Source organism: Notolepis coatsorum, assembly GCF_963971535.1.
Source record: "Notolepis coatsorum genome assembly, chromosome: 2".
NCBI classification, from domain to species: Eukaryota; Metazoa; Chordata; class Actinopteri; order Aulopiformes; family Paralepididae; genus Notolepis; species Notolepis coatsorum.
In genome coordinates this window covers 228796826-228823777 of record NC_140166.1, presented here as the reverse complement: position 1 = coordinate 228823777, position 26952 = coordinate 228796826, and the positions used below count along the sequence as shown (strand labels likewise).

General features: G+C 44.8%; 1 protein-coding gene across 1 annotated transcript in view; it reads right to left on the bottom strand.

The window, feature by feature from the left end:
• Window positions 1-26952, bottom strand: part of LOC311222861 (protein transport protein Sec23A) — a 72715-nt gene that overhangs the window by 40988 nt on the left and 4775 nt on the right. Inside the window, exons 3-11 of the mRNA XM_084307500.1 lie at window positions 25488-25545; window positions 12884-12970; window positions 12253-12489; window positions 9735-9817; window positions 7840-7984; window positions 5481-5639; window positions 2748-2863; window positions 1627-1750; window positions 98-178 (exon numbers count right to left, since the gene is read on the bottom strand). Of these exons, the coding sequence (XP_084163626.1) occupies window positions 98-178; window positions 1627-1750; window positions 2748-2863; window positions 5481-5639; window positions 7840-7984; window positions 9735-9817; window positions 12253-12489; window positions 12884-12970; window positions 25488-25545 (1090 nt within the window). The remainder of the gene's footprint in view (window positions 1-97; window positions 179-1626; window positions 1751-2747; window positions 2864-5480; window positions 5640-7839; window positions 7985-9734; window positions 9818-12252; window positions 12490-12883; window positions 12971-25487; window positions 25546-26952) is intronic.

The following is a 26952-nucleotide window of genomic DNA, read 5'->3' as shown; positions in this document are numbered from 1 at the left end:
TCTGTTGTTGGGTATGATGATAGTACGATCCTTTGGTTGTGTGTGTGTGTCTGTGTGTGTGTGTGCGTGTGTGTGTGCGTGTGTTATTATGACTCACGTTCTCAGACACACAGGGCCCCTTCGAATTGAGTGACACACAGGGTCCGATGGCTCCCGACACTTTGATCTCTCTAGATGTCTGAAAACAAACCAAGAGCTCAGTCACACATCCTCCAAGACCACGTCTGCAAATAGAACAAATGTTTTTTATTTTCCCCCTTTTTAACATGAAACAAGACAAACAATACAGTAACAGTAATAACCAATGATAAATCACAGGACAATAACCGAAATAATAATAACAATAATGACAGTCCAGTAATTAAATCAGAATGAATGTAAATTAAAAGACATAAAAATAATAAATACAATACATAGGCTCTTGCTCGCTCTTCCTCGCTCTTCCCTTCCCCTTCCCTCCCCCCCTCAGGACCCCCACTTGGACTATACATCCACACATCAGAAAATTACTAATTTATATGCGTTCCTTTATCTTCTCCACCACAGCTACCCAGATTGCTATGCTGGCTTCATTAACACCTAAAATTCGTGCAGTGGATATCGCTAGATAAATCACATCGAGATAGGTGAGAACCCATACCTTCCGGCACATTTTATTGTCTGCACGTCTGCAAATAGGAGACTGGACTGAGTACATCTGCCCATATACAATAGATATTTACATTTACTGCATGTATATACATATCCATATCCATCTGCATATAATCCTCCTATATACCTACGTATACACCTGCATATAACCCATATAACTCTGTATGATAGGATGTACAATAATGCTGTATATATACACCATATTATATATATATATATATATATATATATATATATATATATATATATATATATATATATATATCCACATCTGTCTGAACATACCTGCTAATAAACCTTTTACATATCTGTAGATACTACATCTATATATGTACATATCCCTTACATACTCTCACTAGTTACGCTGCTGGCCAGTATGACTACGACCATACTGTCTTTATACATGCATCACTGTACATATTATACAACAACTCTGTACATACATCCGATTAGCACTACACTCCGTAGTACTCATTTATATATTTTATATACTGTATTGTACCCATTCTGCAATCTGTTAATAACATTTTCAATCAATCAAGTCCTCCTAGTCCTCCTAATCCTAAACATCCCTCTTTTGCCGTTAGCTAGTGTTAGCCCTAACATTAGCGAACATAAACAAGCTAACTCTAGCTAGCTATACAAATGACTATAGACCTGGAAGTCCTAGTGACGGCCAAGAAGAAAACAAGAAAACATCACATAAATAGACACGTTGCAAACTGTCTCCATGGAAACAAGTATCCTTTGGTCATTATTCATTAAAGCCTCAGTCAAGGAGTGTAATAGTTTACGTAAGAAAATCTGTATAAAATCAATCTCTTGTCATTGTTCAATAAAGCCTGAGTCAGGTTGACAACATGAACACAATGAAGCTTTGATTGTCCGCTGACTACTACTACTACTACTACTACTACCCAGACAATGGTAACTGGGACAGAGCTAACAATACGAACAATATAATGCTAATAATACCTTGATCTCCAGAGTCCCTGCGAAGGCCATCTTGAAGGCTCCCTGGACATCTTTAGTGAAGACTCTTTGGAAGGTTTGCTTGAACAGGGAAGTGTTGAAGGAGTCTGCCATCACCATGTAGCCCCTATAGGACACAAACACACAGAGTTTCAATATGGACCAACACACAGAGTTAATATCAATATGGACCAACACACAGAGTTAATATCAATATGGACCAACACAGTAACACACAGAGTTAATATCAATATGGATAGAAATTAAGAAATTCAAAAAACACATGTTTGAGACGAGTTCGAACCACACATTGTATTTAGTGTGAAACCCGATTTGGTTGAATTGAAAACGTGGACGTCTCAATTGTCAAAGAGGAGCAAGTCCGCCTCATTACTGTGGGTTAGCCGACACGGATGGATCTAATCGGTGCATCTCTTACCCCGTGTGGTTGGAGCAGCACTTCATCTAATCGGTGAGTCATCTCTTACTAGGGGTGGGGGGAAAATCGATATGTAGTAGTATCGCGATACGTTGCGTGGCGATACTGTATCGATACAGGGACGCCAAGTATCGATATTTAATAATATATATAAAAAAAAAAATACAAAAAAAAAACTTTTCTTTGTATTTTATTTTTTTTGTATAAGGAAGTTGCATTGTTCATTTCAATACCTGTAATAGTATAGTAGTCCACACACACGTGTGCATTCAGTTAAGTTGGAATATGACTAATACAAACAGTTCAGTTTGTCAGGTACATGCAACACAGATTACAGTGTTGACATCTGTCTGCTTGAGAAAATACCACGTTCTGCAATAAAAATTATTGAAGTGAGATGAACAGACTGAACTTTATTTGAATAGATAAAACATGTTGACAAAGTTTTACTTTGCAGTTGAAAAAAGGTAATAAATCGCAATATATCGCAATATTAATATCGCAATACTCAGCATATCGCAATATATTTAGTATCGCAATACTATCATATCGTGAGGCCTCTGGTGATTCCCACCCCTAGCTCTTACCCTGTGTGGTTGGAGCAGCACTTCATCTAATCAGGGCATCATCTCTTACCCCGTGTGGTTGCAGCAGCACTTTATCTAATCAGGGCATCATCTCTTACCCCGTGTGGTTGCAGCAGCACTTCATCTCCAGCAGGCCCGTCTGGTCCAGAGCGCAGGCGTAGATGTCGATGATGTGGCCGTTCGCGGACGCTCTGGTCGCCAGCGCCTCGTAGTGCTGGAACACACACACACACATATCTTAATGTCTCTATTTGTTTATTTATCCAGAACTATTTTATTGCACTGTAAAAATTTGATTTAATATGTCTGCACTTTATGTGCTCATTTTATGTCTATTCTATTCTATTTTATTGCACTATTGTACTATTTACTCTGTCTATTCTATCTTACTCTTTTTATTATTGTCTATTTTTTTTAACTGAATCAAACCATAAACAAGATGGCCTGTTGGGATGTTAGATCCTAATGTGAGAAACTGTGATTTTATATGTCTGCACTTTATGTGCTTATGCCTTGTCTTTTTTGTGTTGTGAAGCACTTTGAGCTGCAATTTTTGTATGAAAGGTGCTATACAAATAAAGATAATTATTATTATTTGTGTTTACATGTTAGACCAAACTCCTTGAACACAAAACTATAATAGACACACAAACCTTTGCGATCTCAAAGCAACACATCTAGTCCCGAGTCTATGGATTACAGGAAGCAGTGTCTCCTCCAATCATCACAGATATAGAGCAGGATTTTGCCAATGCCTTCGCTTTTGGTTAGGACATTCCTGCCACCTGCAGCTCACTCACAACTAGTCTGTTGACAGTAACTAGACTTCCAAATATATGAACACCAGCCGTTTACATTTGTACTAGGGCTGTCAGTTTATCGCGTTAATTAGATTAATTAATTACACAGCAAATTAGCGCATTATGAAAATGGACTCAAAATTAATTAAAAAAAAATTATAATATATATATATTTTTTAATCTCATTCATTCCATAAGAACGTAGAATAAACATATACACAATTTTTTTTTTTAATATGGTCCATTTGCATGTTCTTGGTATCTGATTCTAGGGACATCTATGGATCTCAGGGAATGTATTCCCAGTGTCAGAAATACTGTGTATGTTACTAGGCTTGAGTAAAGTGTAATGAACCAAAATGAGAATATCAATTAAATTTTTTTTTTATCTTTGACTGTGAATAACACCATGCTAAAATTGACCAGACCTGAAAAATCTAAGCAAATGAATAAAGGGAAGATGATTAAACAGAAGGTTTTGTAGATACAGTACCGAATTCTGCCATCCGGACACATGCAATTTGAAATATGATTATAGCATATAAAATATCAGGCCTAAAATGGTTATGCGATTAAAATGCGATTACCGGTAATTAGATTAATTCATTACAAATCCTGTAATTAATTAGATTAATTTTTTGAATCGCCTGACAGCACTAATTTGTACCCAAGCTGTGTAACAGCTTCCTGGATCAGTTGGTTCTTTAAAACCTTGGTAAGAAAGGCGTCTTCCAGACTTACATCCTACTTCTAAAATGGTGAGCTCTCTACTGTCCTCGTCAACAACAACCACATCTGATGTATTAGCTGTAACATCTGTAATGTTCAGTATTGCAGTTTGAACACACGAGTAACACACACACACAGCAGATGTGTGGTTGACAGATAACACCGGCTGCGGTGCACACAGTAAATATTGGAGGTGTGATTTAGCAGAGGACCACGGGTGTGAAGATACACTGCAGCACAGATACAACTATCTCGCACTGTACAGCCCTAAAAACCATTGAATGTAACCATTGGTGGGCCATACACCGCAGCACAGATTAGGGATGCCCGATCACGTTTTTTGCCACCGATACCGATCTTCTATGAGCCATATCGGCCGATACACTGCCGATACCGATCGTTTTTGGTTTAGTTACTTATTACTCTTACTGTCATGCACTTGTCCTAATATACTAACCTACACCGTAGCACCACCATTGTAACCAACATTGTTACTCAGCTGATAGAGTTGTGCCCTTCCTGATGAATTGTCGTACAGAACAGTCAGCTAAATGACTAAATGTAAATGTAAATACCCATTGTTCAATTAATAAACTGTATGCCTCACTGTGTGGAAGAGACTGGGATCATTATTTTGTGCAAGGCAACATCAGGCTCGACTTAAAGCATTACTTTCCTAAAGCATTACTTTCCTAACTTAGTGAAACTAAATGTAACAAATTAACACAGATATAAATGTACTGAATTGTTATTTCTTATTTTATTTATTTTTTATATAAAAAAAAAAAAAATCTTTTTTTACAGATACCCGATCTAGCTATTTCAGTGAATATCGGCCGATACCGATCGCTGGCCGATCAATCGGGGCATCCCTGGCATAGTTATAGATCGTATAGCTTTACGCTCTGCTCTATTGGAACTATCCCTTTATCCATTCTGGCCACACCTACATCCGCTCCTATATAAGTGGGGTCGTGGCCACACAATCAGCTCCTTCCATACTTTCAAAAATAATAAAAAGATTTGAATTTCTTTTTGAATTTTTTTTTTGAATTAAAAACGCAGGTTTGAACGTTCGTTCGGAAAACCCTGACGAAGTTCTAATCCCAAAAACAGGCTTCGATGACAGCCTTAGTGCAGCACAGATACAACTAGAAAAAACCATTGAAATTAACCATTGGTGGGTCGTACACTGCAGCACAGACGCACAGTCTCTCCCCTGGTGATGTCACTGTTGTTACAGAGGAGAGACCAGAAGGACAGCAGTATGGATGTTAAATCAACAGGGGGGGGGTCCAGTACCTTGGTGCCCTTCTTCATGAACTTGGCGTTGTCTTTCTCGATGTCGTGCCAGGAGCGGATGGGCGCCTTCAGCTCGTCCCCCACCACCATGCCAGGACCCTGGGTGGATGGGCCCCCGATGAACATCATGATACGAGCCCCCGTGTTGGGGAACGTACACTAGAGGGGGAGGAGAGAGAGAGAGAGCAAAGGAGAGAGAGTTTATACAAAGCAACGTTTACCAAGAAAAATAAAAAGGCAAACAAGGAAAATAGGAGAAAAGAGAGAAAGCATTCAAATCACAATAAATAGAGAATGAAGAGGGAGAGAAAGGTGGGAGAGGAGAGAGAGAGAAAAATATAGACAGGAAGGAGGAGAGAAGAGGAGAAGGTGGGATATGGGAGAGAGAGAAGAGAACGGTGAGATCGAGGAGATATGGAGACAGAGCGAGAGAAAGATGAGATAGAGAGAGGAGAGAGAGAGAAAGATAGACAGGAAAGAGAGGAGAGGTGAGATAGGAGAGATGGAGAGAGAGCAGGGAGAGAAAGGTGAGATAGAGGAGAGGTGAGATAGAGAGGAGAGAGAGGTGAGGTAGAGAGAGAGAGAGAGAGAGAGAGAGAGAGAGAGAGAGAGAGAGAGAGAGAGAGAGAGAGAGAGGGGTGAGATAGAGGGGAGATGGAGAAAGAGAGCAAGGAGAGAAAGGTGAGATAGAGAGGAGAGAGGTGAGCTAAAGAGGAGAGAGAGGTGAGATAGAGAGAGAGGTGAGATAGAGAAGAGAGAGGTGAGATAGAGAGGGAGATGGAGAGAGAGCGCGAGGAGAGAAAGGTGAGATAGAGGAGAGGTGAGAGAGAGGAGAGAGGTGAGGTAGAGAGAGAGGTGAGATAGAGGGGAGATGGAGAAAGAGAGAGCAAGGAGAGAAAGGTGAGATAGAGAGGAGATAGGTGAGATAAAGAGGAGAGAGGTGAGATAGAGAGAGAGGTGAGATAGAGGAGATAGGTGAGATAAAGAGGAGAGGTGATATAGAGAGAGAGAGGTGAGATAGAGAGGAGAGGTGAGGTAAAGAGAGAGGTGAGATAGAGAGAGAGGTGAGATAGAGAGAGGTGAGATAGAGAAGAGAGAGGTGAGATAGAGAAGAGAGAGGTGAGATAGAGAGCGAGGAGAGAAAGAGAGAGAGAGGAGAGAAAGGTGAGATAAAGAGAGAGGAGAGGAAGAAAGACAACGAATGAGTGAGAAGAGAAGTAGGGACCAAAGGTGGACAAACTGAAGCGTCCATCGGTCTTCTCATCGAACCAGACCTGTGCCCTTATAGTCCAGTCATTATAGGCCAGAATTAGGCTAAACCTAGGACAAATTGCAACATTAGCAAACTCAACTGATTTTGTATCCTCAATATGTCTTTAGTGAGAGAAAAAAAAGTCCCAAGGAATCCCATCATGGGAAATGTGTTTTTTTTCAATGTACTTGATTGCTGGCAGGATCACTGACAGGATCACTGTCTTTCAGAGATTGTGACGCGTTCAAATTTTGAGGTAGCTCAAAAGTAAAGATACCATTTGATTCTAGACAACCTCGGGTTTCCAATGAGACCAACCATGTCATGTTACCTCATTGGAAAGGGGGCTACATACCTAATTATTCAAAGTTAAGACGATTTTTGGGGGAGGGAAATATGGCCATCACCATTTTTCAAATGGTCCCTTGGCCTTCTACCTCAATATATGTTAATGGAAATGGGTACCTACAAGCCTCCCCTATACAGACATACCAAATTTATGTTAAGCCCATGTAGTTTTGTGCAAGAATCATGTAGTGGTTTGCATGCTGTACAAATATGTAATTTCCGCCTATTATAAAAAAACCCATCTCCATGGACCTATCCCCACGGACATAAACCCTTGAGCCCCATCCTCGTGGACTGAGCTCCACAGAGCCTATCTACTAATATTCCAAGAAGAAAAAAATGTCTTTATCAAATGTTTTGATTAGTTCTGGCGTGTATGCTAATTGGTGCATATCAAATAAGATAATGTGTGATTTGCATGAGTAAACAGAATAATTCAATGAAGTTGTGATTGACTTTTTTTCTTGTCTTTGTGTGTGTAATCAGCTTGTGAGTTTTTATAGTGATATCTAAAAGTACAATTTTCACCACTATGTTATAACAGGCATTTTTCGATATGAATATATATAGGTCGTTTTCAAAACTTTCCCATGATGGGATTCCTTGGGACTTTTTTTCCCTCACTAAGGACATAATGAGGACACAAAATCAGTTGAGTTTGCTACTGTTGCAATTTGTCCTAGGTTTTTTCATATAATGACTGGACTATTAAAAAGTGAAACTAGATAGAACTCCAACAACAACAAGCCAAATCCATACCTCCAGGAGCCCCACGGCGATGGACAGGGCCACGCCCAGGGAGCGGAGCGGCCTCTTGCCCTGGGTGACGGGCCAGGGGTCCCTCTGCAGCTCCCCCAGCAGGTCGGTCAGGTTCATGTCAATCTTCTGCACCGGCTGGAGGAACCTGAGAGAACCGGAGAGAACATCAGCTGAGAGAACTGGTGTGTTTTATGATTATACCATTCCTCTGTAGGATGTAGTTATATTATATTATTATTATATTATATTCAGAGAAAGAATTACAAAATATCATAGTATTAAAGCAGCACTACTATAGAACAGGGGTTCCCAAAGTGGGGGTCGCGACCCGCCGCGGGGGGGTCGCCAGATGATTTCCAAAAAAATATAAATATGCAGTCAGGCCACTGAACTTAGAAGCAGGCCAGGCCAGTGTTTCTAGTTGCAGCAGTGCAATAGTTAGATAACCTAGGTGGGGAACAACCAGGAGATCACTGCAACTCGCACAAGTTGGAGAACTCTCTCTCTCTCTCTCTCTCTCTCTCTCTCTCTCTCTTGCTCTCACACACACACACAAAGGGAGCTGCATGTGATTGGTGGAGGCGGGACCCTTACAAAAAACTGTTGTTGCTAATCATTGACACATGCTAGCCTGTAATAATCCCCCCCGGAAAAATCTACTTTGCATTTGATATACCGTACTTTTCGGACTATAAGCCGCAGCTTTTTTTTCCCATTTTTCGACCCTGCGGCTTATATAACGGTGCGGCTTATATGTGGACAAAACCCGAAAATCGAAATATTGCTTTTTTTACTGCATTGAAATGTTATTTATTTGTTCCCTTATTTGCTAAACTTAATACAACTTGTAAATGAGTTAATGTTATTTGTCCGACAGTATTGTGTCCCAATGGGAGTCATTCTCTGTAGAGGTGGGAACTTAAAGCTCAATATAAGAACGGCCATGCACCACCACTCGCTCTGTCAAACTAAATCAATATGCGCTAGCTAGGGCTGAAACGATTAGTCGACATAATCGATGACGTCGATCATAAAAACTTGTCGACGCAGAATTTTTGCGTCGATGAGTCGTTAAATACAAATAAAAAATCTTTTTTGCACTACCTATCTTGGTGAAAGTGGCTTCTCAGCTCTGGTCCAGCTGAAGACAAAGCGGAGGAACAGATTGGACATGGAGCATGAGCTCAGAGTTGCTTTGTCTACCATCACCCCAGACTTTGAGACTCTTGTCAGGAGCAAACAACATCCCCAGTTATCCCATTAGTTCCCTGGGATGTTAAGCTAAGAAGTCTGCTAAGAAGCATATATTATTTATTGTTATTATTATTATTATTATTTTATTTCATTGTGTTTTTAGCCCTTAGTTGCACTTTTGTTGCAACCCCAGTTATCCCATTAGTTCCCCCAAATTTACTGTCGGTTATGTTAAGCTAAGAAGTCTGCTAAGAGCCCGGAAAAGGAGCCGCGCCCACAGGAAGCAGAGATGGAGGGTGTGACAGAAATAATCGTTAGATTAGTCGACTACCAAAATAATCGTTAGTTGCAGCCCTAATGTGCACAAAACTGTTTTTGGATGTGTGTGAGATTATGAGACAAATAAATAGCATTGGAAAGAAAGGTCTCCTCTTTCTTAGGACTACGAATGAATATAACTCATCAGTTTCTTTTAATACTATAATATTAGTGTAGCCTAATCTTTATCTGCAACTGTGAAGAAAAACCCCATTGGTTTAAACAGAATGAATAGAAAAAAAATAAAAAAATAATAATTAAATATTTTATTATAAAAAATTTAAATGTTGATTTAGAATTTGAATGCCAACGTAGCGAACGAAGGTTCGAACACTCGAACGTTTGGGCTCAGCCCTAGTGTGTGCGTGCGTGCGTGTGTGTACCTGTTGGAGAGTGGCTGTTGTGGAGCTTGAGGGCCTCTCCCAGCCTGGGCTGCTGCAGCAGGCTTGGTCAGACCCAACATCTCCTGTAGACACAGACATGCAACATACATACAAGAGTTAAAGTAGAATGAAACATACTGTGACGTCTCTTTACATTTGTAATCTCTTTCATTTCAACAAAATGTCACTTTAAAAATAGAAAGTCACTTTAAAGGAAGGAGGTACTGTATAGCATAGTTTAGATACTTTAAGGAGTTAAAGAGGTAAAATTGTAAATTGTATATTGTATAGTAGTGTATATAGGAACCAGTTTCTCAGGAATTTAGCAGGTATTTTTTTACCATGCATATCTTGTGTCTTACCTATTTTATTTTTTCTATGCCTATTTTATTATTGTATTTTGCACAATCAATGCGGGCATAACCACCTGCATTTCACTGTATGCCCTGGTATGTATGTGACAAATAAACCTCTTGATTCTTGATTCTTCACTGCAACTTAAAAAAATAAATGTTTTCAAGGAGGTATAATTCAATGCAACTTCATCCTATGGCTACTATGAGTGACAGATCACAGAGGATCGGGGACAGCACGGTGTTTCGCGCTGGATTACTTTAATCTGGGAAACTACTGCATGTCCTTCCTGTTCTGACTGGTAACTACTGTAGGAGTGAGTACTGCCGTGTCCGAGGGGCTCAGAGCCTGAGCCGTACCTCCAGCTGAGTGGACGTCACTGGTGCCACCTGGCCTGAAGTCTTAACCCTAACCCTACTACAGTCACCCAATGTGTACAATGATGTGATGTGAAACCTACCAGTCTGGTGCTGGAGCCGCTAAGAAAGTACTCTTGAAAGAGCTAACCATACCAGGAACTAGGGCTGCACGATTAATCGATTTTTTTTTTTACCAGGAAGTCCCATTGAGATACAAGATCGGTTTGGGAGAGGGAGGTAAGGGGTTTTAGATTGTGTGTTGTGAAGTTTAGACTTCAGAGAGGGAGAGTAAAGTACAGAAAAAAAGGTACCGTTGGGTACCGGTATCGATTCCCAGGTAAAAAGAAACATTTTCAGGCTCCGTGTCCTGAAAAGACCCACCGCATAGGCCAGATGCAAGCCGCATTTTACAATAAACCTCTGTGGGGCTGTAAAAACATATATATTATAATCGCAAATTTAATCGCAATCGCAATATCTGTCAGAAAAATCGCAATTAGATTATTATTATCGCAATTAGATTATTAGATTATTATTAAATCGTGCAGCCCTACCAGGAACTGCTTAAAGGTACTCCTGAGAGGGCTAACCGTACCTGGAACTGCTTAAAGGTACTCCTGAGAGGGCTAACCATACCTGGAACTGCTTAAAGGTACTCCTGAGAGGGCTAACCGTACCTGGAGTAGCTTAAAGGTACTCCTGAGAGGGCTAACCGTACCTGGAACTGCTTAAAGGTACTCCTGAGAGGGCTAACCGTACCTGGAACTGCTTAAAGGTACTCCTGAGAGGGCTAACCGTACCTGGAACTGCTCAAAGGTACTCCTGAGAGGGCTAACCGTACCTGGAACTGCTTAAAGGTACTCCTGAGAGGGCTAACCATACCTGGAACTGCTTAAAGGTACTCCTGAGAGGGCTAACCGTACCTGGAACTGCTTAAAGGTACTCCTGAGAGGGCTAACCGTACCTGGAACTGCTTAAAGGTACTCCTGAGAGAGCTAACCATACCTGAAACTGCTGAAAGGTACTCCTGAGAGGGCTAACCGTACCTGGAACTGCTTAAAGGTACTCCTGAGAGAGCTAACCGTACCTGGAACTGCTTAAAGGTACTCCTGAGAGAGCTAACCGTACCTGAAACTGCTGAAAGGTACTCCTGAGAGGGCTAACCGTACCTGGAACTGCTTAAAGGTACTCCTGAGGGGAGCTCCAGTAGCTCACCACGTACCGCGATCGCTATTTCAGCGCCGTGGACAACTGTGCTCGTCACGGATCTGGGGCTTAGCGAGTTCGAATCCCGACTGCAGCCGTGCCTTTCCCAGAGTGTCTTCCCCCCCATCTGAACCCTTTCAGCCTGTTTCTGTCGGTCATCCTTGACCAGTATAAATGTGATAAACACATAAAAGAGCCAGGGGAATGGCCAAAGTTTTTAAAGGTACTCCTGAGAGGGCTAACCATACCTGGAACTGCTTAAAGGTACTCCTGAGAGAGCTAACCGTACCTGGAACTACTTAAAGGTACTCCTGAGAGGGCTAACCATACCTGGAACTGCTCAAAGGTACTCCTGAGAGGGCTAACCGTACCTGGAACTGCTTAAAGGTACTCCTGAGAGGGCTAACCGTACCTGGAACTGAAAGGGCTAACCGTACCTGGAGCTGAAAGGGCTAACCGTGCCTGGAGCTGAGAGGGCTAACCGTACCTGGAGCTGAAAGGGCTAACCGTACCTGGAGCTGAAAGGGCTAACCGTGCCTGGAGCTGAAAGGGCTAACCGTGCCTGGAACTGCTTTAAACGTCCTCCTGAAAGAGCGTACCTGGAGCTGCTTGGCGTTGAGGTCCTTGGTTCCTCTGAAGACGTAGCTCTTGGAGATCCCTTCGCAGCCCAGCTCGTGGACCTGGATCATGCGTCCGAAGGTGATGAGACCCACCAGGGCAGTAGGGGGCAGCAGAGAGAGGGACATCTGGAGGGACTCCTTCAGAGCCTGCAGGTCATCGTCCTCCATGCAGGTGTCAACAACATAGAGGAAGACCAGCGGCATCTGGGGACCTCTCTGGAGGGGGGGGTATTTAAAATAGAACACATGGTGTCACTGATGAAGTGCTTTGCATTGTATTCCATCTAGTAATCTTTTGTTTTGTTTTTTAAAGCTTATGTTTTGCAGCTTATCCAGCCAGCTCATTAGACAGAGACTAACCTGGAACACATTCATTAGACAGAGACTAACCTGGAACACATATTCATTAGACAGAGACTAACCTGGAACACATATTCATTAGACAGAGACTAACCTGGAACACATTCATTAGACAGAGACTAACCTGGACCACATATTCATTAGACAGAGACTAACCTGGAACACATATTCATTAGACAGAGACTAACCTGGAACACATATTCATTAGACAGAGACTAACCTGGACCACATATTCATTAGACAGACTAACCTGGACCACATATTCGATGGTTGAGAACTGAGGGAGCAACTCGGCAGGCTGGTTGACTTCTGAGATCCCGGCGTAGGTCGGAGGGAACTGGAAGATAGGAACGTAATGTAAACATCCTGTGGACACCTTGGATCTTTTTGTCCCGACATGTTTTACATTTACATTCTTTGTCGCGAGCTGCCGTGGGCAGGGATGCGTTCTTCATGGGACGACAAAGATTAGAGCAGAAGCGCATGCACACAGGAATGCGCTGCACTCGCTATAAGTACCCGCCTGGGCTACTTTGCATATCAATAGCGCCGGTCGTCAGGTGTGTTAAATACGTTCTCAGATACATTCACACCTAACTTGTGAATGAAATGTGTTACATTCCATTCATAGAGGCAATTAGGCACCGTCTGGTCTGTGCTTAAGCGAGGGAACATTTATGCGCATGCGCGGGAGCGCGCATGCACGTGGAGTCATTAGCGCAATCAGAGTTGATATGAGGAACGCACCGCTGGCCATGGGGGGGTCGCCAGATGATTAAAAAAAATTATAATAATTTATGCAGTCAGGCCACTGAACTTAGAAGCAGGCCAGTGTTTCTAGTTGCAGCAGCACAATAGTTAGATAACCTAGATGGGGAACAACCAGGAGATCACTGCAACTCACACAAGTTGGAGAACTATCTCTCTCTCTCTCTCTCTCTTGCTCTCACACACACACAAAGGGAGCCATGTGTGATTGGTGGAGGCGGGACCCTTACAAAAAACTGTTGTTGCTAATCATTGACACATGCTAGCCTGTAATAATCCCCCCCAGATAAATCTACTTTGCATTTGATATATTGCAAATATATGCCATCACACACACTGGCATTTTAAGGGTTAGAATTATAAAATTAATATGTGGTGTTATGATCAGGGCTGAAGTTGAATAAAAGATTGTATTTTTTTCAATCCGACATTACAAAAAAACAGAAAATCCATCAAAATCAGTGTTGTTGCTAATCATACATTATGCTAGCCTGTTTTTTTTTTTTTTTTTTTTTTTTTTAATAAATAAACTTAAATTTGTATTCTAGCCTGTTTTTTAACAATAATTTGTGATGCCATCACAAACACTGGCATTTAAAGGGTACAAATTAAAAGATTCCTGCACCAGAATGCAGGAAATGAAGTCTTTGTAACAAAAACATTCCTGGTGGGGGACCCCCAGACCCCCTGCTTAAAAAGTGTCCTGACTGGGGCTATATTTTGCACTATATTTCCTGGCCTGAATGATTTCTCCAGTCCGACCCTGGTTAAAAGCCTCCAATGCTTATTAGTGTGTGTGCGTTTGAACGTTTGCATGTTTCAACCATACATTTCAATTTATAAAAAAATAAATAAAAAATGTATATATATATTTTTTTACCTCCTATAATAGTGGGGGTCGCGGCTCTCTGACACCGTTATTTGAGGGTTGCGGCCTGAAAAGTTTGGGAACCCCTGTTCTAGAGCAGGGGTTCCCAAACTTTTCAGGCCAGGGCCCAGAAAATAAGGCGTCAGAGAGCCGCGGCCCAATGCACATCGTCGGGCTTTTTTTTTCTTTTTTTTTTGCCAGGCGACCGATTTTTTAAGCCAAATATCACTTCAATCCTATCAAGTTAGTTCAAGTTAGTTATTCATTTATATGTGCTATTTATGAGAGGGCTAACTTGTTGCAAAATAATAATGATAATAATAATAGCCTCATTAAAATACTATTGTTGCTTCGGTTGTTTTCAGCGTTTTATGTGCATAATCTGTTATTTAGTTTGAAATGTTCGTTGAAATAAGTAGATTTTTCGTTTTTGTTTATTTATTAAGTTAATATAAAACCATATAGTCACATTTTAGAATACAATAGAATAGAATTTTAGAATACAACTAGAAACACTGTCCTGGCCTGCTTCTAAGTTCAGTGGCCTGACAAAAAAAAAAAAAAAAAAAAAAAAAAAAATTAAATCATCTCGCGGCCCACCCGTGGCTGCTCGCGGCCCACCTTTGGGTCGCGACCCCGACTTTGGGAACCACTGTTCTAGAGGACAGCGTAATGTCTGTCGTCTCCTGTGTGTGTGTACAGTGGTCCAAGATGTGGACATTAAACCAGACTATTGAGAATGTGTAATGTTAAAAAGGAACACCTGCTCAATTCAGTAAACGTACGTAGTTCAAAGAGAACGATTATAGCGACACCTTCAGGTCAGAGTAAAGACAAGTAACTACAGATATAGACGTGTAGAGAAACATGCAGTTTTGTCAGGAAGAATGATGTGTGTTTATTAACTCCATTGCCCATACCCGAGGCTCTGTTACCCATACTGTACGACTCTGAACTCTGAACCTACTGCTTTGCTTTCACTGTCTACAAATGCCCTACACTGTAATCATAGTAATCAGAATAATTTTAACTACCTACCTCATACTATAGTCTACCTGTTGTGAAGGGCCAGATTAAACCGAATATATATATTTATTTATATATATATATTTAATTGTATTTGTATATTCTCTAATATTCCCTGATATCCCTTGTATATTCCTTGTACAATATGCATTGAATATCCATTCTAGCCTACTGAACATCCCATAATAGTCTCCATTCTACTATTGGTCGAGACCTTGGTGCCAGGCTGCCATACCCCTCAGACCCAGTTCAAACGTACCGCTCGACATGTACGAACAAGTCCTAGTTCCGCGTAGGAATTTGGCTACCGCACCACTAATGGGACTATTTGTTCATAGTGCGTATATATACTGCGCTACTAAAGTAGGACTTTCTTTTCAGTCCAGTTTCTTACCCTCCAATAGAGTCACAGACGTAAAGCCTCCCCGCGATGCCACGTGTGGGAGTAAGGCCAAGTTCGGCCTACCATCGGTATTGAGACATCGTGTATATTAATATTTGAATAGTCATATTTGGCACTATATCGTCGAGTTGGACGTAGTCTATTAAGCTAATAATAGTCTGTTAATATATAGTGCTTCGTGCGGTGAGAATACTACCGTAGTCAGTACCCCATCGTTTCGGGCAGAGAACTGGCTGCTTACCCAGGGTGGTTGACCCTATGTGAAGCTGCACCCGAGGAGCCCCAGAGCCGACGAGCGAGTGGACCTGTATACCGGATTATTCTACCGACGACAGCCCGCCTTCCCAGGCACGGATTATGCTTTGGATACTTTGATTATTCTATGGATAAAGACCCCCGACACTACCGTGTGTTGGAACCCCCCCCCTGGAGAGGACGCAAGGTGAGGAGACGCTCTGCAAGATGAGGTCTCTCCACATCTCTCCCCCGTGGACCGGAGAGAGCCGGCCCACAAAGAGTCCACCTGCTTTCATCTGTGGTCCAAGGATCGCCGGCGCATTGAACGGCACTACAGTGGGTTCACCTGGGATACCCTTGGCCGGACGAGGCAGCTGGATTCTACCCCCCCCCCCTCCTACTCCTGTCGGCTTACAAGCGACCGGATTAACCCCCTCTAGTGTATCCAGCCTATAATCATTAAAGTATCATTGCTGTTATTCCTTAACTATTCCAGGTCGTATATTTACCACCTGCGCCTTCAGAGATTGGACATTATCTATTGATATACCGACGAATACTCCTTGCCATAAAAGTGCATACTATTTCAATTCATAAATGTAATTAAGTGATTAAGTGTTTATTCTACACACCATCGCTGTGTAGGAAATAAAGACCTGCTTCTAATTCGTACATTTGTGTTGGATCCGTTTCATCTACGTGAGAGTGTTCATGATAATATATTTATGCCGTGTACTGGGTGGCCGAATATTAAGTACAAAGGTAGTGGTAGTAAGTATCATATCTAGTAATACAGTCAGGGAATTGTACCCCTCAGTTACAATTGGTCCTTCGAGCCGGATGGTAATTAGTGTAATATTAATATAGTGTTATTAATATTGAAATGGCCTATGATGAACACTCCACGAAACGATCCTCCTAACCAACGCCCGCAGCGCGAACGACGGCTCCCTCAGTACTTAGAGGCTTACGCTGTCAGTCAACAACCTAGTCTTCTACTAACAGTAAACGCGGTAAAACTAGAAAGTAAAAGTATGTCTAACCCCAACGCCCAGACTACCCCGACCATAGAGGCCCCTACGGGCTCTAATGTAACTGACCAAGTTCACGGTGGGGACCAGTGGGAACCAGACATGACTTCACACCCCGCCAGTACTGAAGAAGTAGTCCCCGATGAGTCCCGGGAGGAATACAACGCTACCGAGAGAGAACTCGGCACGGAAGAAGACGGGGAGAGCACCGTGGAGATAGAGCTCCAAGGCTCCGCAAGGAGTACCCCGAGGGAAGGCTCCCCTATACAACCGCCTTCTCCCAGCGAGGCAGAGAGGACCCTACAGCAGGCCTTCCTCATCAGCCTGAACGCCGCTGCTGAACGCGACCGACTGCAGATCCAGCAGCGGAGCGAAGAAGAGCATATACGTCTAGAAATAAGACGCATTCAGATGGAAGAGAATGTGGCCCGAGACCGAGCAGACAGCCAGCGAGCAGCTGCTGGTGCTCTACGGGACGCAGAGCGCGACAGACAGCAAGCGCAACTAATAGAACAGCTGATCAGACGGACAACACCCTCTCCCTCCGCCAGAGGCTCCAGGAACTCGTCTAGACACACCTCCAGGGCGGCATCCCCTAGCCGAGTAAACAACCCTGAACTTGACCAACAGACGAGGTCTATACCCCCCACAGACCACCTCCCCCCACCGGTCCAAGCGAGACCTAGCAACCGGGAAGGAGCAGCATATCCTGTGGAGAGGCTAAACCAGAGACTACAAGCACTGGATGACCTAACTGAAGACGAAGAGGAAGAGGAGGAGAACCATGCCCGAAGACAGCACAGTACTCTACCGGACCAGGAGGTCCGGTACAGCCCAGGCTATACTCCCGCGGAGCTGCGCTACAGACCCCCGACTCTATACACGGGTGAGCACGACGCACGACCCGCACCGAGGAACAGCACCTGGACAAGCGGGCCATGGTACACTGCCGGTACCAGCCCATACCAAGGAGCGGGAGGAGACTCGCCTAGGAGGCCTCTCCCCCAACGCTCGCCGATGTATCCACAGTCAGCGTCATACATTGGCACGCCTATGGTACCCGACTTCACCCAAGAGAACCGGGCCCAGTATACAGAACTCCGCATGTGTCTGGAGACCATGTTGGTGGATGTATTGGATGAACGCCACAAATACGCCATCCTACTGCAGCACTTAAAGGTGCCCCGCGCACATAATATAGCGCTCGCCTACGCGACTTCCACCACCCCATACACAGCAGCGCTGGTAGCATTGGACCAGAGGTATGGGCGCATATGGGATTACGTGATCCAGGAGATCCGACACATCGACCGCTTACCCCCAGCAATAGACAATCGAGCACTGGACGACCTGTCCATCAGAGTGCAGTCCCTGGTAGGGATGTTGGGAGCGCAGAGAGAGAAGGGGAGGCATGAACTTTACGCCAACTCAAATGTGGAAAGGATCTTGGAGAAGCTGCCGCCCGCTCGACAGGAGCGTTTTAGGCGACAGAGAGACCACCGAGACCCGAATGGCCCCGAACCGAACCTCCTCGATCTAGCAGACTTCCTGGCGAGAGAAGTCAGCAGCCTACGGCTAGATACATTCGGACGGAGCACCCCTGGCTCCAGAGAAGGAACCAGACGACTAAATGATGGAAGAAGATCGGTGACTGTGATGCACCAATCGGAGTCAGTACCGAGCAGCAGGAGCCACAGTACCCCCTCCAGAACGGAGAAGTGGAAGATAGTGTGCCCCTACTGTGAGAAAGAACACTGGCTAGCGCAATGTGACTCCTTCCCCAAGCTGAACGCGGAGGAAGCAAGTCAATGGATAAAGTCCAACAAGCGCTGTTTTCGCTGTGCGCGCTCACACATGGCAGCCGAATGCCGCTTAAAGAAAAGGTGCACCAAGTGCGATGGAGCCCATCTGGACATACTTCACGACAGTAACAGACGGCGCCCTTCACCCGCACCATCCAGCAGCAAAGCGAGCATCATGTACATCGATCCCGCCAGCAGCAGTGGAGCCCGAGTACTCCTAAAAGTAGTGCGTGTGACACTAAGCTACCAGAATAAAGTCCTGGACACTTACGCCGTCCTCGATGACGGGTCAGAGAAGACCCTGCTGCTCGCCTCCGCTGCGGCCCAGCTAGGGCTGCGGGGAAGCGAAACCCAAATGACAATTCGGACAATAAGACGAGATTTGAAGACGATAAAGGGCGAGAATGTCTCATTCTCTATCGCAGCAAGCGGCCAGCCTGAGCGACGGTACCAGATTGCAGACGCTTTCACCAGCCAAGAAATAGGACTGTCGCGGTACACATACCCCGTCGCCAAGCTGATGGAGAAATATGCACATCTGCGCAAGTTACCGATCCCGCTCATAGACAATGCTATGCCGACCCTGTTGATAGGCTCCGACCATGCAGACCTCATTGTCCCGATAGACCGGGTTCATACCGGACCCCGAGGCTGTCCTGCAGCAGTCGAGACCCGTTTGGGATGGACTCTCCAAGGCCCGCTCGCCAAATCTCTCAACCGAAGTACAGCCACTAGATGTCTCCACTCCCGAGTCACAGAGGGAGAAACCGCACTCCTGCAACACGTAGAGCGGCTATGGAGCTTGGAACAAATGCCCTTTAAGAATGGAAAGAAAGACATTCGCTCTAAAGATGACATTTACGCCATTCACCTCCTCGAGACAGGGACCAAGAGAGTCCCGGTCAACGGCGTGTTGAGATACGCCACGCCACTCCTGCGGCGAGAAGGAATGCCTACTTTCCACGCCAAGACAGACGCCATAGAACGGTACCTGCTGAACACGGAGCGGCGCTTAGCCAAGAACCCCGCCCAAGAGAGTGTATACCGCGCTGAGATTGAGAAGCTCATCACAGCGGGACACGTCACAAAGATGGACATTAAAGAGGCTGACCAGACCACTGAATCGTGGTACGTGCCCCACCACAAGGTCCATCACAACGGTAAAGACCGCATAGTATTTAACTGCAGCTACCAGATCGGATCCCAAAATCTGAATAAAGAGTTACTGCCCGGTCCCACACTCGGCCCCTCCCTACTCGGCGTTCTACTCCGCTTCCGCCAGGAAAAGGTGGCCATCAGCGGGGACATTAAAGGAATGTTCCTGCAGGTGAGATTAGTAGAGGCGGACAAGCCCCTGTTACGGTTCCTATGGAGAGAGAAGCCAGGAGATGAGCACCCAGCCATCTACCAATGGGAAGTCCTCCCCTTCGGAACGACGTGCAGCCCCTGCTGTGCGACATTTGCACTACAGAAACATGTAGCAGAGGACCCAGCAGCGGACGAAGAGGTCCGACGCAGCGTAAAGAACAGCTTCTACGTAGACAACTGTCTACAAAGCCTTTCAACCCAGGAAGAAGCCGAGGCTCTCCTGATTAAACTCCGCGCCTCATTGATCAAAGGCGGCTTTGATCTCAGGCAGTGGGCCAGCAGCGATCCGCAAGTACTGCGCAGCCTCTCCTCCGAGGACAAGGCAGCCAGCAGCGAGACCTGGATGGCTACAATCCCGGGAGAAGCCCAGGAGATGACCCTGGGATTGGTGTGGCGATTCAAAACAGATTCGCTTCACTACAGACACAAGCCCCTGACTACGGAGCAGGGAAGGCCGGCGGCGGCGCCGACCACCAGACGGAGTGTGTACACAACACTCGCCCGACAATATGACCCGCTAGGATGTATTCTACCGTACACCACCAGGGCAAAAATGATTGTACGAGCATTGTGGGACAAGGACCAGGGCTGGGACGACCCCATTCCCGCACACCTTGCATCCACCTGGAGAGAGTGGGAGATGGAGCTCCACTCACTCCCAGGCGTTAATATGCGCCGAAGCTACTTCCCACCCACGGTGAGGCCAGAGACATGTAAAATGGACTTACACGTCTTCAGTGACGCCTCAGAGGTCGCATACGGATCAGTAGCCTACTTGCGGGCCCAAGACCAGGGGGGAGAGATCTACACAGCATTTGTCCTCGCCCGCTCGAGAATAGCCCCACGCAAGCAACAATCTATCCCACGTCTAGAGCTCTGCGCAGCCCTAGCCGGAGCGCACCTAGCCACGCTCATCCAACGTGAGCTCACCATACCGGTGTCTAGAACAATCCTGTGGTCAGATTCCACGACGGTACTCGCCTGGATCAAATCGGACTCATGCAAGTACAAAGTCTTCGTGGGAGTCAGAGTCACCGAGATTCAAGACTTAACCGAAGAGTTAACCGGAGAAACAGAGTGGCGCTACGTTGATACAAAACAGAACCCAGCTGACGTCATCACCCGGGGGATGCCCCTGGATGACCTCACCCGTCGCAATGTCTACAGTGACGGCCCCGCATTCCTAAGACTCCCGGAAGGACAGTGGCCCATGCCTATCCCGAGGGAAGCAAGTCCAGAGGAGGTGAAAATTAAGAAGTCTGTGTTCTGTGGATTGAGCACCGTAGCCTCCACCGACCCTAACATAAACGATTGCACGTCCATAGAGAGTGCACAACAAAGAACATTCCTGCGGTACCACCCGGAGTGCAAGTCCCCCGCTGATATGTCAGCAGCTAACTACGAGGAAGCAGAATTGCTTCTACTGCAGCGAGCCCAGAGAGACTCGTTCCCCGATGAATTGGCCTGTCTACAGGGAGGAAAGCCCGTCCCATCCGACAGCAGATTAATTCACCTGGCCCCCGAGAGCGACGCTCACACCCTCATCAGAGTGGGTGGTCGCCTACGCAGAGCCCCCAATCTACCGGATGACATTAAATACCCGATCGTATTGAACAGCCGACACAAGGTCACAGAGCTGATTATAAAGAAATACGATGAGGATGTACATCACGCAGGAGCAGAAAGAGTCTTCGCGGAAATCAGACGTCGTTACTGGATCCTACAAGGAAGAGAGGCGGTACGACGCTTCCAACGAACATGTCTAGACTGCCGCAAGTGGCGCGCGCAGCCCAGCATACCAAGGATGGCTAACATTCCTCCATGTCGCCTCCGAATCGGTGACAAGCCATTCCACTCAACGGGTATGGACTGCTTTGGCCCGCTGCACATAAAGAAAGGAAGAGGAACCGAGAAGCGGTGGGGTATTGTATTCAAATGCATGACCACCAGAGCGATACACATCGAGCTTCTCCCGACCATGAGCACAGACTCATTCCTTATGGCCTTCCGTAGATTCATATCACGGAAAGGAAGACCGTCTACCCTATTGTCCGATCATGGGACAAACTTTAAAGGCGGCGAAAGAGAGCTGAGAGAGAGCTTCCAAGCTATGGGCCCAGAACTTAAGACCCACCTCGCTCCAGCACAGGTTGATTTCCAATTCAACCCCCCAAACGCACCCCACTTCGGTGGCACTTGGGAACGAGAAGTGCGCTCCATAAAGACAGCCCTGTACGCAGTACTTGGGGCCCAGACTGTGGCGGAAGAAGTCCTAATGACAGTCCTCACGGAGATTGAGGGAGTACTTAACTCGAAGCCCCTCGGATATGTCTCCAGTGATGTGGCGGATATCGACCCAGTTACCCCCAACACACTCCTGATGGGGCGGCTAGATCCCACATTACCCCAGACAATGTACCGGCCTGAAGAAGCGAACGGCCGACGAATGTGGAGGTACAGCCAAGTATTAGCCGACAAGTTTTGGAACAGTTTCCTACTGCACTACCTACCGTCTCTACAGACCCGCCAGAAGTGGGTAAAGGAGAGAGACAATTTGACAGAAGGAACAGTCGTCATGATTATTGATCAATCACTGCCCAGAGCTATGTGGCCGGCCGGCCGCGTAAGCAAAGTGATCACCGGTGCCGACGGCAAGGTCCGAGCAGCTGAAGTGCTCGTCCAGGGTCGCACTTACACCAGTCCCGTGGCAAGGCTCATAGAACTGCCTCGACTCCCAGACACAATCGATGATGACCATGACCCTACAACCCTATGACTTTGTGAAGTTGACTGACCCCTACAGCAAACCCTTATGTGTAAATAGACAACGCGATTAATCTGTCTCCGTTTAACTGATTAGGTCTGGGACCTATTCAGGGGGTGGCTGTTGTGAAGGGCCAGATTAAACCGAATATATATATTTATTTATATATATATATTTAATTGTATTTGTATATTCTCTAATATTCCCTGATATCCCTTGTATATTCCTTGTACAATATGCATTGAATATCCATTCTAGCCTACTGAACATCCCATAATAGTCTCCATTCTACTATTGGTCGAGACCTTGGTGCCAGGCTGCCATACCCCTCAGACCCAGTTCAAACGTACCGCTCGACATGTAGGAACAAGTCCTAGTTCCGCGTAGGAATTTGGCTACCGCACCACTAATGGGACTATTTGTTCATAGTGCGTATATATACTGCGCTACTAAAGTAGGACTTTCTTTTCAGTCCAGTTTCTTACCCTCCAATAGAGTCACAGACGTAAAGCCTCCCCGCGATGCCACGTGTGGGAGTAAGGCCAAGTTCGGCCTACCATCGGTATTGAGACATCGTGTATATTAATATTTGAATAGTCATATTTGGCACTATATCGTCGAGTTGGACGTAGTCTATTAAGCTAATAATAGTCTGTTAATATATAGTGCTTCGTGCGGTGAGAATACTACCGTAGTCAGTACCCCATCGTTTCGGGCAGAGAACTGGCTGCTTACCCAGGGTGGTTGACCCTATGTGAAGCTGCACCCGAGGAGCCCCAGAGCCGACGAGCGAGTGGACCTGTATACCGGATTATTCTACCGACGACAGCCCGCCTTCCCAGGCACGGATTATGCTTTGGATACTTTGATTATTCTATGGATAAAGACCCCCGACACTACCGTGTGTTGGAACCCCCCCCCTGGAGAGGACGCAAGGTGAGGAGACGCTCTGCAAGACGAGGTCTCTCCACATCTCTCCCCCGTGGACCGGAGAGAGCCGGCCCACAAAGAGTCCACCTGCTTTCATCTGTGGTCCAAGGATCGCCAGCGCATTGAACGGCACTACAGTGGGTTCACCTGGGATACCCTTGGCCGGACGAGGCAGCTGGATTCTACCCCCCCCCCCCTCCTACTCCTGTCGGCTTACAAGCGACCGGATTAACCCCCTCTAGTGTATCCAGCCTATAATCATTAAAGTATCATTGCTGTTATTCCTTAACTATTCCAGGTCGTATATTTACCACCTGCGCCTTCAGAGATTGGACATTATCTATTGATATACCGACGAATACTCCTTGCCATAAAAGTGCATACTATTTCAATTCATAAATGTAATTAAGTGATTAAGTGTTTATTCTACACACCATCGCTGTGTAGGAAATAAAGACCTGCTTCTAATTCGTACATTTGTGTTGGATCCGTTTCATCTACGTGAGAGTGTTCATGATAATATATTTATGCCGTGTACTGGGTGGCCGAATATTAAGTACAAAGGTAGTGGTAGTAAGTATCATATCTAGTAATACAGTCAGGGAATTGTACCCCTCAGTTACACTACCCATAAACTCTGTATGATATCCATGTACAACGGTGCTGTATATACCACATATTTACATTTATATTTACCACACACATATACAGTATATATATTTGTCTGAATATACCTGATGACAAACAGCAGAGAGGGTAGGATCATTTAACTGAATAATACTTGTGTACATCATTGTGAAGTGTGTGATTAAGGACTGTTTTGTGTAAATCTTTAAGTAGTTTCACCCAGCTGACAGAGACTGGGGGCGTGGCCATTGTGCATGTGGCTTTTGTGTAGTTAGGTGGGCACTTGAGACAGGTTTTTCTGTTAAATACCAGCTTTTTCTGCGTTTAAATCATTCACTGGCTCCCCATTGCTGCACGAATCCGCTTCAAGGCCCTCGACCTAGCATACCGTGCGGCAAAGGGAACCGCTCCTGCCTACCTCCGGTCAATGGTCTCTAACTACACACCCTCAAGACCCCTACGCTCTGCATCTTCTGGCCGTCTCAGACCTACTCCTATCCGAGCTCCGGGAGGGTCATCAAAGAGAAGTCGCCTATTCTCAGTCCTTGCCCCACAATGGTGGAATAAACTACCCACCCCAGTTAGGACAGCCGAACATCACTGTACATATATATTACAACTCTGTACATACATCTGATTAGCACTACACCCAGTAGTACTCATTTATATATTTTATACCCAGTTTAAATCACCTGTACATTACTGTTGCACTTTACTGTTAATTGTTGCACTCTGGTTGGAGGCTAAACTTATTTTGGTTGTACTGTACTTGTGCTGTATGATGACAATACATTTAAATCTAATCGTATGTATGCAGCTTTACACTTGTGTGTGTGCATCCTCTCTTTGTAGTGTTGTTCAGCCTTGATCATCTTTAGATCTTTAGTGTGTGTCTGTGTGTATGTATCTGTGTGTGTGTGTGTGTGTGGGGGTGTGTGTGCGTGCGTGTGTGTGTGTGTCTATGTGATCTTGGGTCTATGTGTCTGTCTGTTATTGCATCATCTGCTTCAGTCCCCAGTGCCTACAGTACCTGGTTTCTCTGGTAGCAGAAGTTACAGGCCCACAGCTTGGCTCTGTAGTCGACTTGACTGTGAGACAGAGACAGAGAGTGAGAGAGAGGAGGAAAAAAATGTATAATACAATTAGAATTAAAGGCCTAATCCAAATGTAAACAAGAAGCTTTATTCATTTGATTTAAGACAAATATTATTTTCCATCAACAGATGAGTAACAAAGATGTACAGTATATGGATATACCCCACGTGTATATGGTCCAAAGAAAACCAAAAATCACAGATAGAGCCTTTAAAGTATTTATTTGGCTTGGAGACAAATTATTCACCAACATCAGCAAACTGCCTCAGAATTCAGTCGTGTATCTCTGCATGTGAGGGGAGACAGATGGGAATGTGACAGAACAAGCACTCTACTCTATTTCCTAGACAGCTGACGTTTACACATTACACCAGTGAAGGTGACTGACAGCTAGGGATGGGACTTTCTAGCAAAAGTGCTATTCGAATATTCGTTTTTCATAATATCAAATATTCGGTTAAAAAGTTCAGTTTCAGTTCAATTCAGTTATTCTTTTTAATAGAATGGATCATTAAAATCAAAGGGTATTGCACATAAATAGGCACTTCTATCAACCGGTTTTAATAAACAAACAGAAACAGTAGCATGTGCATCTTTTAGATCAATTAGGCTGTCTCTAAATATAAAAAGGAATGAAATAAGAATGGTTTGCTTAAAATAAAAATACATAAATTTTCCGATATGAAAATCGAATGTAGATATGGGATCGAATATTCGGTCCCATCCCTACCGACAGCAGCTGAAGTTTACCACTTCCACTACAATAAGTCTGGGTGGATAACGTTTCAAATAATGAAATCATGAACCAAGTTAGAAAGTGGCCAACATTTCTTTTTCCCATATCCTAATTTTTCACTCTACTGTGGAAAACTGTTGACAGGAAAATAACGGGATGAAGCTTCCAGAGGTGTATCCTGCCAGCTTGTACATCTGGCTCACAGGATTACCAGCCGACCAGGATTGCATGCCAGCTTGACCTCCTGGACAAGCATCCGTTTAAAGACCGACGTGCTGTCTGCTGCCCATTGCCCAGTCACAGCTTAGTGGGAACTAGGGCTGAACAATTTATCGATTTCAAAGCGCATTTTTTTTTTAAATTTTTTTATTATTTTTTTTAAACCAGGAAGTCCCATTGAGATACAAGATCTCCTTTGCAAGTTGTTGTTATTGTTGTAGGAACGGTTTGAGAGAGGGAGGTAAGGGATTTTAGATTGTGTGTTGTGAAGTTTAGACTTCAGAGAGGGAGAGTAAAGTACAGAAAAAAAGTACCGTTGGGTACCGGTATCAATTCCCAGGTAAAAAGAAACATTTTCAGGCTCTGTGTCCCAAACAGACCCAGTGCGTAGGCCAGATGCAAGCCGCATTTTACAATAAACCTCTGTGGGACTGCTTAAAAAATT